At 55.4% G+C, this 15,407-nt stretch overlaps 1 protein-coding gene across 1 annotated transcript; it reads right to left on the bottom strand.

Moving 5' to 3' along the window:
* Positions 1 to 4,384: 4,384 nt before the first annotated feature.
* DBNDD1 (dysbindin domain containing 1) lies at positions 4,385 to 12,853 on the bottom strand. Its single transcript, XM_059668203.1, has 4 exons — positions 12,648 to 12,853; positions 6,657 to 6,806; positions 6,199 to 6,339; positions 4,385 to 5,316 (listed from the first exon to the last, which is right to left on the bottom strand). The coding sequence occupies exons 1-4, from the start codon at positions 12,676 to 12,678 to the stop codon at positions 5,159 to 5,161; spliced, it is 480 nt and encodes a 159-aa protein (XP_059524186.1). The 5' UTR covers positions 12,679 to 12,853; the 3' UTR covers positions 4,385 to 5,158.
* Positions 12,854 to 15,407: the final 2,554 nt, after the last annotated feature.

The following is a 15,407-nucleotide window of genomic DNA, read 5'->3' on the forward strand; positions in this document are numbered from 1 at the left end:
TGGCATCCTCTATGCTGCGAGTAGGGGCGCAATGGGGACTGGGCGTGGCGGATGAGGAAGGGACCTCTTCAGTGCTGGTGAGACCACGCCAAGATCCTAAAGAATAGCATCGACATGCGGTTTGCAGATGTAGCTGGTTGCAAAGAAGCCAAATTGGAGAATCCTAAACAGTACCAGGACTTAGGAGCCAAAATTCCAAAGGTATCGATTTCAGAAAACGCAGTACTGCTCCAGCATCACAGAGGTCCCTGTGGTCCAGGGTTGACAGGTAGTTGACAACAGCTTTCTGTGATGCTGATGTATTTTACTAATCACATTAGAGAGTGTAAATAGCATTTGCAGAGTAGAACAGTGACAATCTTCTCACCTGATCGACCTGAGACCACAGTGAGTTATTTTTACACTGTAAGGCAGTGGAACATACCCCTGTGTGGTGTGTTTATTTTTAACTTAATTGTACGTTCTGTGTTGTCTCTCTTCCTGTGAGTTTGGTCCCAGTGGCCATGATCCTCTGTTGAATGTCCTGCATGAACCATGTGTTGGTGACAGTTTTGTTTCTCTGAATTGAAGTGAGGACTTTGAAGCCATCTGAGTGCAGAATCTATGTTTTCATGAATTTTTCTTACCCATTTATAGTTTTCTCACCTGCCCAATTTTTAAAAATTATTTTTATTGATTTCAGAGAGAAAGGGAGAGAGCTACATAGGTAGAAACATCAATGATGAGAGAGAATCACTGATTGACTGCCTCCTGCATGTCCCCTACTAGAGGGGATCGAGCCTGCAGCCCGGGCATGTGCCCTTGGCCGGAATCGAACCTGGGACCTTTTAGTCCACAGGCCAACGCTCTATCCACTTAGCCAAACCGGCTAGGGCTCACCTACCCAATTTGACACATTTCTTTTTTCAGCAATAAGCCTTCAAATTATGTTTTGAAGAAACAACTTTCTTTACTCCTCTTTTATTAGTTTACATAACATCAACTTATATAATTAAAAGAAGTGCAACTCAAACAGGTTTGGGGTCAGATGCAGCTGCCTCTTTGAAGCCCAGGGCAGCAGGTGGAACAGGGATGGTGTGGGCTTGGGTGTGGCTCAGGGTGCCCTCAGAGGAAACAGCCTTGGCCATCTGGCTGCGGGGTCTGTCTGCTGCTGCCTTTTTGTGTCATGGACCCTTTGAGGACCGGACAGAAGCTATGAGTCCTTTTTCCAGAAAGAGTTGCATCTCATAAGAAATTCACTCACAGACCTTCAGGTCTTGGGCTCTGGACCAGGCTTCGAGCTCTACTGTGAGCAGTGCCCACCAGAGACCTTTGAGTAGCCCCAGCTTCACCCACTTGGGCACCACTGTCAGCCTGAGGGTTAGAGGGCAGGAGGTGACATTTCTCTTTGACAGTTTGGTGAGTGTGAGCTGAAAAGCACGTGTTGTGACAGGCGCACAGGCTGATCAGCAGAGAGAAGCCTACAGCTCGCTGGTCAGTGAGTTTGTCCAGTGTGTGAAGACCATTCAGTGGGGAAAGAACAGGCTCTTCAACAAATGGGGCTGGAACAGTTGGATGTTCACACACCAGGAATGAAATTGGACCCTACCACCTTCTATATGTTAACTCACTCACTATGAAGCTCTTAGAAGGAAACAAGGGGGGAAGCTTTATGACCTCTTTTGGTAATGGTTTCCTAGTTAGTATGATGCGGAAAGTATAAGCAAGAAATGAAAAAATAAATCAGACTCCTTCAAAATTAAAATTTTGTGTATCGCCCTAGCCGGTGTGGCTCAGTGGATAGAGCGTTGGCCTGCGGACTGAAGGGTCCCGGGTTTGATTCTGGTCAAGGGCATGTACCTTGGTTGCGGGCACATCCCCAGTGGGGAGCATGCAGGAGGCAGCTGATCGATGTTTCTAACTCTCTATCCCTCTCTCTTCCTCTCTGTAAAAAATCAATAAAATACATTAAGAAAAAATTTTGTGTATCAGCGGACATTGTCTAGTGAGTGAAAGGCCAGCCGACAGACTGGAAGAAAACGCTCGGAAATCATGCCTCTGATAAAGGTATGAGGTCCAGAATCTGTAAAGAACTGTCACAAGTCAGCACAATAAAGAACTCAGTCTAAAATGGGCAGAGGATCGGAGCAGACACTTTTTCATAGATACACAAATGGCCAGAAAGCACATGGGAAGGCGCTGAGTGCTGTTCGTCACTAGGAAAGTGCAACTCGAGAGCACGGGGAGGTAGCACCTCACACCCACCCGCTGGCTGTAAAGGATGGACAAAAGGGGGAGCTGGCAAGGGTTGGAGACACGCTGGTGGGATGTGCAGTAGTGCAGGTGAGGGAAGCAGTGTGGTGGTTCTCCAAAGAGTAGACTAGTCACCATATGACCCAGCGGTTCCTCGGTATCCATACAGATGTTCATGGCAGCATTCGTCAGAACCGCCCACGTGTCCATCAGCGCATGATGGATGAACCAGATGTATTATACGTGTAATGGGATGTGGATTTTATGTTAAATAACTTGCACCTTAATAAGATGTTTAACCAGAAAGCTAGTTAAAAACAGTGGTCATGACAAGGTAGTTCCTGTGTCCTTCAGGTGCTCACCTGCTTTCCCTCTGGTCTCTCGCCTGGAGGCTTTCCTGGGATGAAGCCCGCTGGGCACCACTGGCAGCCGTCTCTCCTTTCCCGGGTCAGGTGCTGATATTCCAATGTTTGCAATGAAGCAGCCCCGACCACCGCTCACCACCTGAGTCCTTTTGTGCAACAGAAGCACTTTGAGCAGGCCATTGAGAGGGTCATCGGAGGTGAGCAGATGTCCCTTGGGAGGCCCCCACTCTGGGGCGCAGTTCACTTCAGCACACAGAAGCCATGGACTGTTTTCCAAACCAAAGTTTGGGACTTTGGGTCCGCTAACAACCTCCATGTTTTTTCTAGAGCTACGTTTAGAATCTCAAAGAGATGGGACCCTTGGGGCACTGGCGTAGAGGCAGACGTGGGTGCTGCGTGTGGTTGAGAGGAACAGGGTTTCCTGGACGCGTCCTGCTGGGACATGCTCTGTGAGCAGCTGTGCTGTGTGCTGCGTGTGCGAGTGTGTACGTGTGTACATGTGCGTGCAGGGTCACCGCCTGGCTTTCCATCCTCAGCTCAGCTGCTTGGGAAACTAGTCAGTTGGTTGAAGGTGTCCAGAGTGCCTTCCCAAGGATGGACATCAGGTGTCCACATGGCGAGCAGCTGTCCATGGTCAGGTCAGCAGGCTGGTGTCGCTGATCTGTCCTTGTTGAACTTTTTACTAACGTGTGACATGTTTAGAGCACGTAGAGAAATTCATGCAAGAGTAGGCCTTCCTTCCCCAGATGCTGGCACCTGGGCCTCCCTCCCAGCCCCGGCTTCGTCTGGAAGGAAGTCTGATCTAATTAGCATATTACACTTTTATTATTATAGATTGGCAGTTGAGGTGTCCAGAGCCTGGAGCGTAGCGCCTCTTCCCGGGGTTGCGGGCCCAGCGCCTGGCACCCCTACTGCTGCACCCTCCCTCTCCTCTCTGGGCCATCGCGCCTGCCCCCCTCCCCATGAGCTCTGTTGTCAGCTCCTGGGCCTGTGCACAGGACACCAGGCCAGGAATCTTCCATAGGGGCTCAGGGTTTGAGGAACCACCTGCCATGCACTTGGCACCTGTTCTCTGGGCCCTTGATTCACAGGTGAATAAAATGGCTGGGGTTTCAGCCTCATGGTGGCCTCTGCTCACAAGTGGGGCCATCCCTGCTGGCTGCCTCCCTGTGAGGACCTGCTGCTCTGGGCCTGGAGCTCCTAGAAACCTGCTCTTGGCTGGGGGAGGCTCACACAGGAGGGCCAGGCCTCTGTGGGGGCAGGATCTTCACTGTAATGACTAAAGGTCCAGGGCACTTGTCACTGACGGGTGATCCAAATAAGCTGCCCTGAGTGCAGCACAGCAGGCCCCAGGGGCTTAGGCTGGAGAAAACGGAGCCCCCTGGCTCGCACCCTCCCCGCACTGCACTGTGGGACGGCTACAAAGGAAGAGACGGTGGTTGGGCCTTAGGGCTTAGGACGGGTGATGTTTTAATGCCACTCCTGTAATTAGCTCCGCAGCAGCAGGAAGGATGGATGTGTAAGGGTGCAGGCAGGCCACCCTTACAGGATTGGGTTTTAAGGGGCATTCTTGACTGTGCCTGGTCAGTCAATGTCCCCGTGCTGTTGTTGATCATGTGGCAGGAGAGGGAGTCTCCTGCCCCTACGTGGAAGGCAACCACCTGCATTTCTCAGGCCAATTTGCCTGGGGGACCTTCCTCCAGCCAAGCACAGTGGGCCCATGGCCCAGGGCTCCTATGGAGGAGCACATTTCAGTGGGGTGTCAGTGGGGAACAGATCAGGGCAGGTTTCCGTGGGAACAAAAAGCAAGCTCACACATTTATTTTAAAACCAATCTTGGACTTGCAATCAGACCAGAAGCCTGTCCTGTCCTTTAGCACATAAAAAGCAGTGTTGGGAGCAGCTGAGCCTGGTGACCTGATTTGGGGGCCAGGGGCTGTGCCCACGTTCTCCCACACCTCCAACCCCTTGGGCCAGGATGTGCATCGATAGGGTATGGGGCCGCATGGGCAAGGGACTGGAAGAAGGTGGCCCACCCCCAAGCAGTCTGAGGCATCGTGCCGTATTTGGTGTGCTGAGCTAAGGAGGGTGGGCCCGCTGTCTTGCAGGGACCAGGACGAGCAGGGTCTTAGGGCCTGGGAGGAACCCCATTGCTGGCATTGCTCCCTGGGTGGCTGGAAGGGGACAGGATTGAAATAAAGGTGGAAATGTTCAGGATTGACTCTTCCACCCACGTATTTGGCTAGACCCCAGGGGCTTTGCAGAGCGGCAGTCATCTGCTCAGATCCCCCCGTCACCCAGCATCCACTCGGGAACCTTGTGACAGATGAGAGCACCAGTCCTGTGGACAGAAGGTTCCAGAAGGCCCAGTCCACTCCTGTCTCATCCCCGGGCATTGTCAGCCCTGATCCAGGGACCAGGAAGGAATTGGACATCAGGCCACTGGGCTGTGCTTGTGCTGGGTGCCTTGAGACCCTGACCTGGAGCCATGTGGGGTGGGCAGAGCGTCCACGGAGCCGCAACATCACATTTCCTCCGCCTGGGTCCCGGGGCTGCCTGGCCTAGTTCTCCTTGGGCCTCTCCACAGTGAGAAACGTGTCCACAATCGCTGGCTGCCGCTCAGGGTCGCCGAGGTGCTGCTTCTCACGGTTCTGCTCTGCCCTGGCCCGAGTCCAGGATGGGGACCGCAGACAGCCGGTCCGGGGCAGTGGGTGCAGGCCTGGTGGGAACACGGGTAGGGTCAGCATGGCCTGGGGTCCTGCGTCTCTCCTGAAGATACCGGGCTGGGCCCTGTGTGCTTCCCAACACAGTGTCGGCCACACATTGGGATCCCCTGGGCACTTAGAAAATGTGAGTGCCAGCAACGAGGACGTGTGGGCCTGAACCCCCGACCCCGGGCCCCGCCTGCATGTGGTTTGAGCAGGAAGAGAGGAATGTCCCTGGTCCCACTCACCCCACTGGCTGCCTTGCCGTTTCTGAGGCTTTTGGGGTCTTGGGCCCAGGACAACGCTTCCTTGGGAACCAAAGTGGACACCACGTCAGGCTGCGCTGAGGTGGGGCCAGGTTGGGTGAATGGCACCTCCTCTGTGTTCAGCTTAACTTGTGACTTTTTTAGATTGTTTTTTTAATCCTTACCTGAGGACATTCTCATTCATTTTAGAGGGGAAGGGAGAGAGAAACATTGATCAGCTGTCTCTCCCCCGCCCCAACCAGGCTGGGGATCGAACTCGCAACCTAGGTATGTACCCTGATCAGGAAGGAAACGGTGACCCTTTGGTGTGCTGGACGGTGCTCCAGGCAACTGAGCTCCAACCAACGGGGCTGAACTAGTGAGCCATTTAGTAAATGCTTCCATCAGTGGGTCTGTGCCTTTGGCCTTTGGTGGTGTTTGAAAAGCAGAATTGAGGAGGGGTAGCAGGAACAGGAGGCACACAGATATGTAGAAGGCAGAAATGTTGAATAAAGTGGTGCTATGGTGGCAAATACGTAAACACAATCGAGATAAGCTTATTTTTAAAAATGGATTTCGGGAAGCAGTGTTTAGTGGTCTTGGGCCCCAGGACCTCCCCCAATGCCCATCGTGTGCCAGTGCCAGCCTCACCTGCTGGTGATTCACCCGTCAGGTTCTCATCATCGGAGTCAGCAAAGACCTCGGCCAGTTCCTGGTCGGACATGTCGGTCAGCTCGGTGAGGTCCAGGAGGTCAAAGTGCACCTCGAGGGAGGACACACTGCTGAGTGGCTCTGGGAACAGGGGGCGTGTCACTGGCGCCGTCGTCCGTGGGGCCCCCGGCCCCCATGAGGCCCAGGGGAGACCCAGAGCTCTGGGTAAAGCCCAGCACGGCCCCCAACTCTGCTCCCCACACTCAGGACCAAACGCCTTCTGGGGAGCCCTACTTATAGATGCGACAGCGGAGGCCCAGCGAGCCAAAAGCTTGAAAAGCTCAGTGCTCGCCACACCCACACTGGGGGAGTGTTTGGACAGGATGTGGCCCCTGGTCCCCACTCCCCGTAGGTCACAGGTCCCCATGGGACATGCCAGGCAGCTCCCCTGTACTTACGCCTCCGTTCTGTGACCTGCAGGAGCCCTGGTGCTGGTATTGGGACTCCCACCTCCTCCTGCTCGGCCACAGGCAAGTGGCCGCTGTCCCCTGTCCCAAGGGCCGGGGCATCCAGGGCAGCCAGAGGCACCTCAATCTCCTTAACTATTTCTGCAAAAGACAGAATGCTTTACCCGCAGGACACAGGCAGGAGGACTTGAGAAGTTGCCTCATGGGTGCTGGGCAGTGAGCAGGGTGCTCAGGGTCGCCTCAGGCCAGGACCCCAGACGAGGTGGGGGCTTCTCTGAGGAGGCTCCTCGTTTTCCATATTTAAGTTTGTTGTGAGGTGAGGGCAGGAGGCCCCTTGAGGGCGGTGCTTGGTGGAGGTGGGACCGCAGGAACACAGGCTCCCACACGTTCCCCTGGGACCCCACAGCCGAGCAGGTAGACTCCAGGGACCGACCCGGGGGCCCCCAGCAGGGCTCTGCGATGCCTCGGGTGGATGCCAGAGTCAGAGTGGATGAAGCCCCAGGAGCAGCTGCGGCCGTCGCGACGAGGGGCCCCACTGGGGCTCTCGGTGCCAACAGCTGCTTGTGAGGGTGGGCCTGTCCTCCCCACTGTGGTCAGCAGCCTGGACGCCACCAAGTGGGACATGTGGGTCTGGAGGGTCCCGGCTTACAGCTGCAGAGCTGGGCGGTGCGCCTGGCCTCGGGACGGGTACCACCTGTCCTGGATGGGGCGGAGGGAAGGTGTACCTGCTGCCCGCGGGCGGCCTGTCCAGCTTTGCACCCTGCTGCCCTCACGTGGGCAGGCCAAGCTGGACAGGCTCGAGATCCGGTTTCTACCTCTGGTGCCTCAGGAGTGTGGCTTCTGAGCATCCTTAGAGGGTAGAGTTACACCCACCCCTGTCCTGGCCCCCGCAGCCTGGCAAGGACACCTTCCCGCCCAGAGGCCACGAGAGATGAGATTCGGATCCTGCTTTGTGCTGGGGGTGTTGGGCCAAGGAAGCCCTTGGGGGCCTTGGTCTGCAGGACACTTTGCTTTGTGTCCTCAAGGGGAGGGTGGCACCGGGTGTAAGTGTCCTGGGGCCTGTCACACTGAGACACTTCCACACCTGGCCTGTGGGGGGTGACTGGGCTGGAGCCTCTGGCATGATAACTAGTGACAATGCCTCTTGGTTTTCAGACTTGCTCTGTGCCAGGCACTGCCCAGTGCTCTGCTCTCTAACTGGACGTCACAACCAGCCATGAGGGCTGAGCGCTGAGCGCTGTGCTTTAGAGAGTGGCTCAGCTCCCTGCAGGCACCACACGGGGGACCATGGAGTCTGAGCTCTCGGCCTCCATTCCCAGGTCATGGTGCAGGGCTGGGAGCAGGGGCGGAGGAGGGAGGAGACTCCTGCCTGTGCCCGCAGGGAAGCTGGAATATGTTTCCTGGGCCCGCCCCAGGCGGACATGGACTTCTGAACCATGGAAGGATAGAGGCAGGGGTCTGCTCACAGCTGCCCTGTCCCTCGGTTGCTGGGTGGGGCCCTCTTCTAGCAAGAAAGCATCCATTCATTCATTCTTCAACCCAACAAAGGTTTCCTGAGTGCACACTCTGTCCCGGGGTCATAGCATGAACCAAGTGGATGATCCCACCCTCGAGGACAGGCAGTTCTGTTCGGAGCAGGGGTCTGAAGGTGGGCGGGAGCTGCGTCACATCTGAGGGGACAGGGCAAGGCCCAGGGGACAGGGGTGGGGTACATCCCGTAGATGCTGACTGCTACTCCGAGGGAGCGAGCTGTGCAGTGCTGGAGGGTCTGCGCTGAGAGGGGCACCCGCTAGTTGCACCTTTAAGGGACGCAGTCCAGGGGGGAAGGATGAAGACGACAGGGGCTAAGATGGGGGCTGGGGGGACCCAGTAGGACCTCAACCAAAGAGCACACTCCTGGCCCATCTAGCAGGCAAGGGGGACTGGGAGCACCCACGTGCCTCTTTACAGAGGGAGGGAGGCAGGAGCCTCGGACAGCCCCTGGGACAGACTCCACAAGCACCGTGGCCTGCGGCACTGACTGTAAGGAGCACATTTTACAAAATTCCAACATCCCAGAAACAGCCAAGTGTCTGTGTGCTGTGGAGTCAATGGCATATAGTGTGTGTCTGGTCTTTTGAGTCATTTTCATCGCCTTTTGGCAGTGCCTGGTCTCTGTAAATCCTGGTGCCCTGATCTGTCTCAAAGCTGTGGGGGAAGAAGATGTAGCTTCTGCCATCAAGGACACTGGTTCTGGGCTAGAAGAGTGTGAGGGAAAGGGACATGAAGAGTCGATGTGCCACTGCAGATGCCAGGGACAGAGCAACCCAGGAAGGTCAGGGTTGATCTTGTCAGGTAAAGCATGTGGCCATGATGCAAGACAGTCCAGCTGTTAAGTGTGGAGTCACCGCACAGTCCAGCCATTCCACTCTGACGCTCAAACCCGAGAGAACCAAAGCACATGTGCACACAAACACTGTACGCAGATGTTCACAGCAGCACTGAGTGTCACAAAAGGCAAAAGTGAAAGCAAACCCAGATGTCCATCAGTGGATGACGGATACACAGAATGGGGTCCATCCATCACTGGATACTACTCAGCCACAGAAAGGAACGGCGCTCTGACACCGGCTATAACGTGGATGAACCTTGAAGACATGGTGAGTGCAAGAAGCCAGACACAAAAAGGCCACATGTCATGGCACCATTTATGCAGATGTCCGGAACAGGCAAATCCATAGAGTAGAGAAGTAAATCAGAGAAGACACAGAGTAGATTGGTGGGTGGGGTGTGTGTGGAATGTGGAGTAACTGCTGATGTGTACAGGGTTTCTTTCTTGAAAAGCTAAAATTAGACGTTGGTGATGGTTGTACAACTTTGTGAATACAGATGCTCCCTAACTTATGATGGGGTTATACCCTGATAAACTTGTCGTAAGTTGAAAATATTTTAAGTGTCCCTAGCCAGTGTGGCTCATTGGGTAGAGCATCAGCCTGCGGACTGAAGGGTCCTGGGTTTGATTCTGGTCAGGGGCATGTACCTCAGTTGCAGGCTCCTGGCCCTGGTCGGGGGCATGTGGGAGGCAACCAATTGATGTGTCTCTCTCACATGGGTGATTCCTACCTTCCACTCTCTCTAAAAATCAATGGAAAAAATATCCTAGGGTGAGGATTAAAAAAGAAAAGAAAGCATTGTAATTAAAAAATGCATTTAAGACTCCTAATGTACTGAACATCGTAGCTTAGTCCAGACACCTCACATGTGCTCAGAAGACCATGTACATTAGCCGACAGCTGCCCAGCACCACAAGAGACAGTAGCGTATCGCTAGTCTGGAAAAGACCAAAACTGAACATTCAAAGTTACAGTTTCCACTGGATGCTTATCACTGATTGCCATCGTAAGGTAAAAAAATCATTAAGTTGAACCATATTAAGTTCAACTTAAGTACTAACAATACTAAATTGGAAACTGTAAAAGGCCGAATTTTAGGACATATGACTTATATCTCAATTTTTGAAATTGTCAGTGGAAACAAAGGTGATTTTTGGCTGGCATTAAAGGGCAAAGTCAGGATGACTTAGGACGTGAACCATATGCTGTACACCTACTTACTATGTGCCAGGCACCTGGCTCAGAGGCTGGTCTGGGTGTGAGCTCCAGGATCTGGGCTTGCCCTAGTGCACGGTAGGTGCACCATAAATGTTTGTGGAATGACTGAGCCCAAAACCCATATATATATATATTTGTCTAAGCGACCATTACGACCAGTTGACTGAATGACTAGTCGACCAGTTGCTATGACACGCACTGACCACCAGGGGGCAGATGCTCAATGCAGGAGCTGCCCCCTGGTGGTCAGGGCCCTCCCACAGCCATCCTCCTGCAGCTGGCCCACCTCCCGTGGTCTCTCCCCCCAGGACTGGATGAGATGGCCCCGATCGCAGGCAAGCGAGGGTCATGCAAGCCAGGGCTGAGGCCAGCAGATGTTTCTGATGCCCAGGACACAGCCTGTGGGGAGACTGAAGTTGGGGTGCCACAGTCTGCCCCCTCCCCCAGGCCTGATTGCTAATGTGAGTAGAGTAGATAGGGTTACCTTGTGCTATGCCGCTGACCTATTTTCCAGCACAACTGTGCTGAGAACGGCCCAAATTTCAAGTGCCCTTCTGTGTGTCCAGGGCCTTGCCCCAGCATCAACGAGGAGGCCCTCTGTGCACACCCACAAGCAAACGCAGTAATGAAATGATTAAAAGAATGTCATAAAGAAGGCTGCAGCGAGGGAGAGATGTCACAGAAGTGGGGCACCAGCACCCTATTTCCCCAGCCCTGGTCCCTAGACTCAGCGCCCCTCCCCCTCACCCCGTCCAGGCTCAGCCTCTCTCTTTCCCTGTGGGTGGGCTAGTTTTCCAGAGTCAACAGTTGAGGTCCTTCAGGAAGTACACTACCCAACACAGCCCCTAATCTTTTCAACTCCGGATCTGCCTCTTGGATGAATCAGATAGTAATTCATTTAAGTCCGAGATGAGATGAGTGATGCTCTATAAACACCTTATCTTTTCGAGTTAATTGCAGAGACAGTTGTGGGTGAAATAATGTGTCTGGATTTGCTACCGATGACTGCTGAAGGGAGGGGCTTGGTGGGGTCTGGGTGAGCAGCAGGAGGTGGCAGTCAGGGCTTTCCCACAGTTTTCTCTCCTTTTGTGTGTGCTCTACACTCTCCAAAGTAAAGTTTACAAAAGTTAGTGAACTGAGAGGATGACAGTCACAGCACCCACATGTGACCTACCTGGTGAGACCCCACGGAGTGGACACACCAGCCGCGTGCAGCCAGCTCAGCCCCCCCGGCACAGAACAGGCCCCGTAAACACATGTCTGTGCACCGATGACTTAATCTTGGGCTTCCAGTAGCCGAGACTCCAAGACTGAAGGGTGGCCAGGCTCCTCTGCCCCCGCCCCGCAGGCCCGGAGGCTCTGCCCACACCTCGCAGCCCTTGCTCTCAAGCTGCCACTGGGAAGTGTGTGTGTGTGTGTGTGTGGCGGGGGGGGGGGGGGGGGGGGGGCTGTCAGTTGTGAGAAAAGGCTGGATCCCTCCCAGAAGTGACAAAACAAAGGAACCTGGCACCGCGAGCCCCTGGTGTGCGGTGCTTGCAGGGAGGGTAACGGGCCAGGCCACCCTCTGGCATGGACCTGCCCAACAAGGGCTGCAGACGAGCACAGACCCACGGCTCCGGGACACTTCCGGGCCAGCAGTTTGGTTCCAGAGGAGGCCGCTTGCGCCGCGGGGGACCCCCAGCGGATCCCTGTGTGGTCAGGGAGGGGCTCCTGGAATGGGACCTCCAGGGAACGTATGCACCCCGGCCTGGTCAGGCGGGCTGGAGCCCTGCGTTTGCATCCTGGCTCCCAAGCGGATGAACGGCACCCACAAATCCTTTTTGAACGGGCTTGGGAGGGGGTTCCCCAGTTTTTCTCTCATTCCGTCAGGACAGCGGACCGGCTGGAGGAGGGTCCCTCCGTGCACACCTGCCCGCCCAGACGCGTGGTCCCTGGGGCTCGCACAGGCCCCTCCCCCCGCAGGCAGCACCCCTCCCAGACCCCCTCTGGGCCCAGGGGCTGCAGGGTCCCCGCTGCGCCCCGGCAGCAGCTGCTGGAGCGAACAAAGCAGACGCGGTCGAGGCGCTGCGCCCCCCGGGGCCCCAAACTCCGGCCGGCGCGCCCCACCCCCTGACTCCCGGACCCACGGATCGGCTGGGAGGGGTTGGGGGAAACTCTGGTCCCCCACCCAGAAGCAGGCAGGCGCGGCTGCCCGAGCGCCAAGGACCGGGGGACAGGACGGGTCTGGGAGCCCCCGCAGGGCGGCGGCCGATCGCGGAGGAGCCCCATCCCGGGCGGCCGGACCCGGCGCGGCCAGAGGTCTTCGCGGCCCGGCTGCTGCGTCCTCGGGACAAGGGGTGCGGCTGCTGCGGGGAAGCGCGGCTTGGGGTCCTGGGGCTGGGGCCGCACTCACCTCCCGGGCGGGCGCCCTCCAGAGGCTCCATGCAGCCGCGGCCTCACGGACCAGGCGGCCCTGCAGCGGCGGCGGCGACTCGGCCCGGCTCCCGGCTCCCGGCTCCCGGCGCAGCGCATCGGGCAGCAGCCGGGGGGCCGCTGCGGCGGGGAGGAGCCCGCGGGGCGGGGCACGCAGCTGCTCCGGGGCCCCTGCCACCCCATCCTCCCTCAGCCCCGCGCACAGGTGCGGCCCCGCCCGGCCCGCGCGCGCCCCCTGTCGGACCCGGGCCCGCGGACCCTCCTGCACCTGACCGCGCCCTCCCAGCCCCGCGCGCGCACTCGTCCCGCAGCTGCGCTGAATTCCGTTCATTGCTCACCCCCAGATATTTATGGGGCGCCAGCTACGACCCCGCGCTTCGCGCAAGGAGAGGCAGACGTGGGGCCGACACCCTAGGACTGTGGATGTGGTCCCGGTTATGAAGAAGCCCGGGGTGGGGGGAGGGGGGCGATGCTGGAGGGGTCGTGGGTGGGGGATGGGAGATAAGGAGGCGTTGGCCTCCGGGGCGGGGGTGCTCCCGGGGATGGAGGCAGGCCGGCTCGCTGAAAGCAGAGATTGGTTAGCTCAAGTCCCACCTCCAAACGCAGACTGCGGCGCTGGGACCTCACACAAGCCCTTGGGGCACAGCCTCTCATTAACTCTCCCAGTGACCTAAGAACACCGTACCCTTGCTTTTCAGGGGAAAAAACTCAGCGGAGAGGGTAAGTAACCTGACAAGACTGCAAAGCCAGGGGCCTGAATCCAAGCCCAAGGTCTGCACTTTTACAAAAACAAACCAAACCGAAGAAAAGCTTCGGGGAGAAAGGGTTTGTTCCCAGCTGAGAGTGGAAAATGCTCGCAGAGGAGGGAGGTGGGTCTGAACTTGGGGCTTCCAGGCAAATCACCCACTCAAAGGCAGGGCAGTGCATGCAACTCCAGCTCCCCAAAACCTCACTGCACAGCCCAGCTCCTGCCACCCAGAGCCCAAGGCCTTGGAGACACTGGCAGTCAGTGATCCAGGCTGTTAAAAACCCTTTGCAACGATGTAATGACCCACTGGAACTAACCCTTATAGTTTGTAAGCCCCTGACTGGTCTCTGTGCCCCCCCCCCCCCCAAGAGGCAGAGAATTTGGCGTCTCAGGTACAAAGCTGAGCCACGGGGGTGGTGTGGGCATTGGTTGCTCAAAGTCAGCTGGGGTGGCACATTGCGTTTTCTCAGAATGGTCCAGGCAATATTTTTCATTCCTCACGTCTTCTAGAACCTCCTACTCTAATCAAGACTCTCCCCATCTTACTCCTCCTGCTTGAAGCATGGCCAGTAGCATGCGTCTGCAGGACGCTCTGTGGCTTCCAAGGCTGGGTCAGAAGGAGGACCTCCGAAGGCTCCACTGGAGCCCAGCCACCCGGTGAGGAAGCCCAAGCCACTCGGAGGTCACGTGTTTCCTTTACGCCCATCCCCTGTGGGATGGTAAGTGGAGCCAGGAGCTGCACTCTCTGCATGTAGTCCTTGCTAAGTGGCAGATTCATGAGCAAAACAGATATGTCACTATATTAAGCCACTGTGTTTTGGGTATAACTTGTTATGCAGCCACAGTAACTGTAACAGTAAGTGCATAATAATTCCTGCTTGAGAGATGAATAAATGTATACAGAGAGAGTCTTTTCAAAGACCTCCAGAGACCAGTATATATTTTTAACTTGTTTCCTTTTTTTGGTTAGTCTTCACTGGAGGATATTTTTCCATCGATTTCAGAGAGAGTGGAAGGGAGGGAGGAGAGAGAGAGAGAGAGAGAGATGAGAGAGACATCAATGTGAGAGACCCACATCAATTGGTTGCCTCCCAGGCACATACCCATGACCAGAATCAAACCAATGACCCTTTGATTCTCAGGCTACGCTCTAACCACTGAGCAACCGACCAGGGCTTTTAACTTTTTATTAAGAACATTTTCAAACCAAAGTAGAGAAAATAACACAATTATCCAGCGTGTACCCATCACACGATTCAGTGATTACCAGCTCTTGACTGATCTTGTTTTTTTAACTCTTTTAAAAAATCTGTATTGTTGAGAGTATTACAGATGCCCCCCCCTTTTCCCCTTATTGCCCCCTCCACCTGGTTCCCTCCCCACCCAGGCCGTCACCACTCTATTGTCTGTGTCCATAGGTGATGTATATATGCACATAAGATCTTTGGTTAATCTCTTCCCAATCCCCACCCCCCTGTTCTCTCTGGGACTCTGTGAATCCATGCTGATGTGACAAATGAACACCCTGTCTGGTTATCCTGAGCTAACCTTCCTATTCTTGCCCTTTTTACTGAAAGGAATTATTGTTAATGTATTTATTTAATCCAGGAACTCTGAGCCAGACTTCTAAAGGAAAATACAGTCAGCATGAGGCACCTAGCATATGGATCTGTAAAGTAAATGCTAATTAATAATAATTACTGCGCTGTGTTACCCAGCTGCATTGTTTTGCCTGACAATTCCCTCAAGGAGGCCTGGCCTTGGGGGAGGAGGCTCCTATCAGGCCAGTGGTGTCTGGCACAGGGGCCTTGGCTGGCCAGGCACAGTGGCAGGACCGGACCTCACAAAGGCCTCAGGGCACGCTATAAATAAATCACAGCTCAGTGCAAGCTGGGTCAGTGCAGCCCTTTCAACCGGCTGCTCCACTCCAAGAACAATCAGGGCTTGGCTGTGCAAACAGGAAGCCCCTCCGGTTCATCACTGTGGTTCTCA

Source organism: Myotis daubentonii, chromosome 15 (genome assembly GCF_963259705.1).
Source record: "Myotis daubentonii chromosome 15, mMyoDau2.1, whole genome shotgun sequence".
Taxonomy (NCBI): domain Eukaryota; kingdom Metazoa; phylum Chordata; class Mammalia; order Chiroptera; family Vespertilionidae; genus Myotis; species Myotis daubentonii.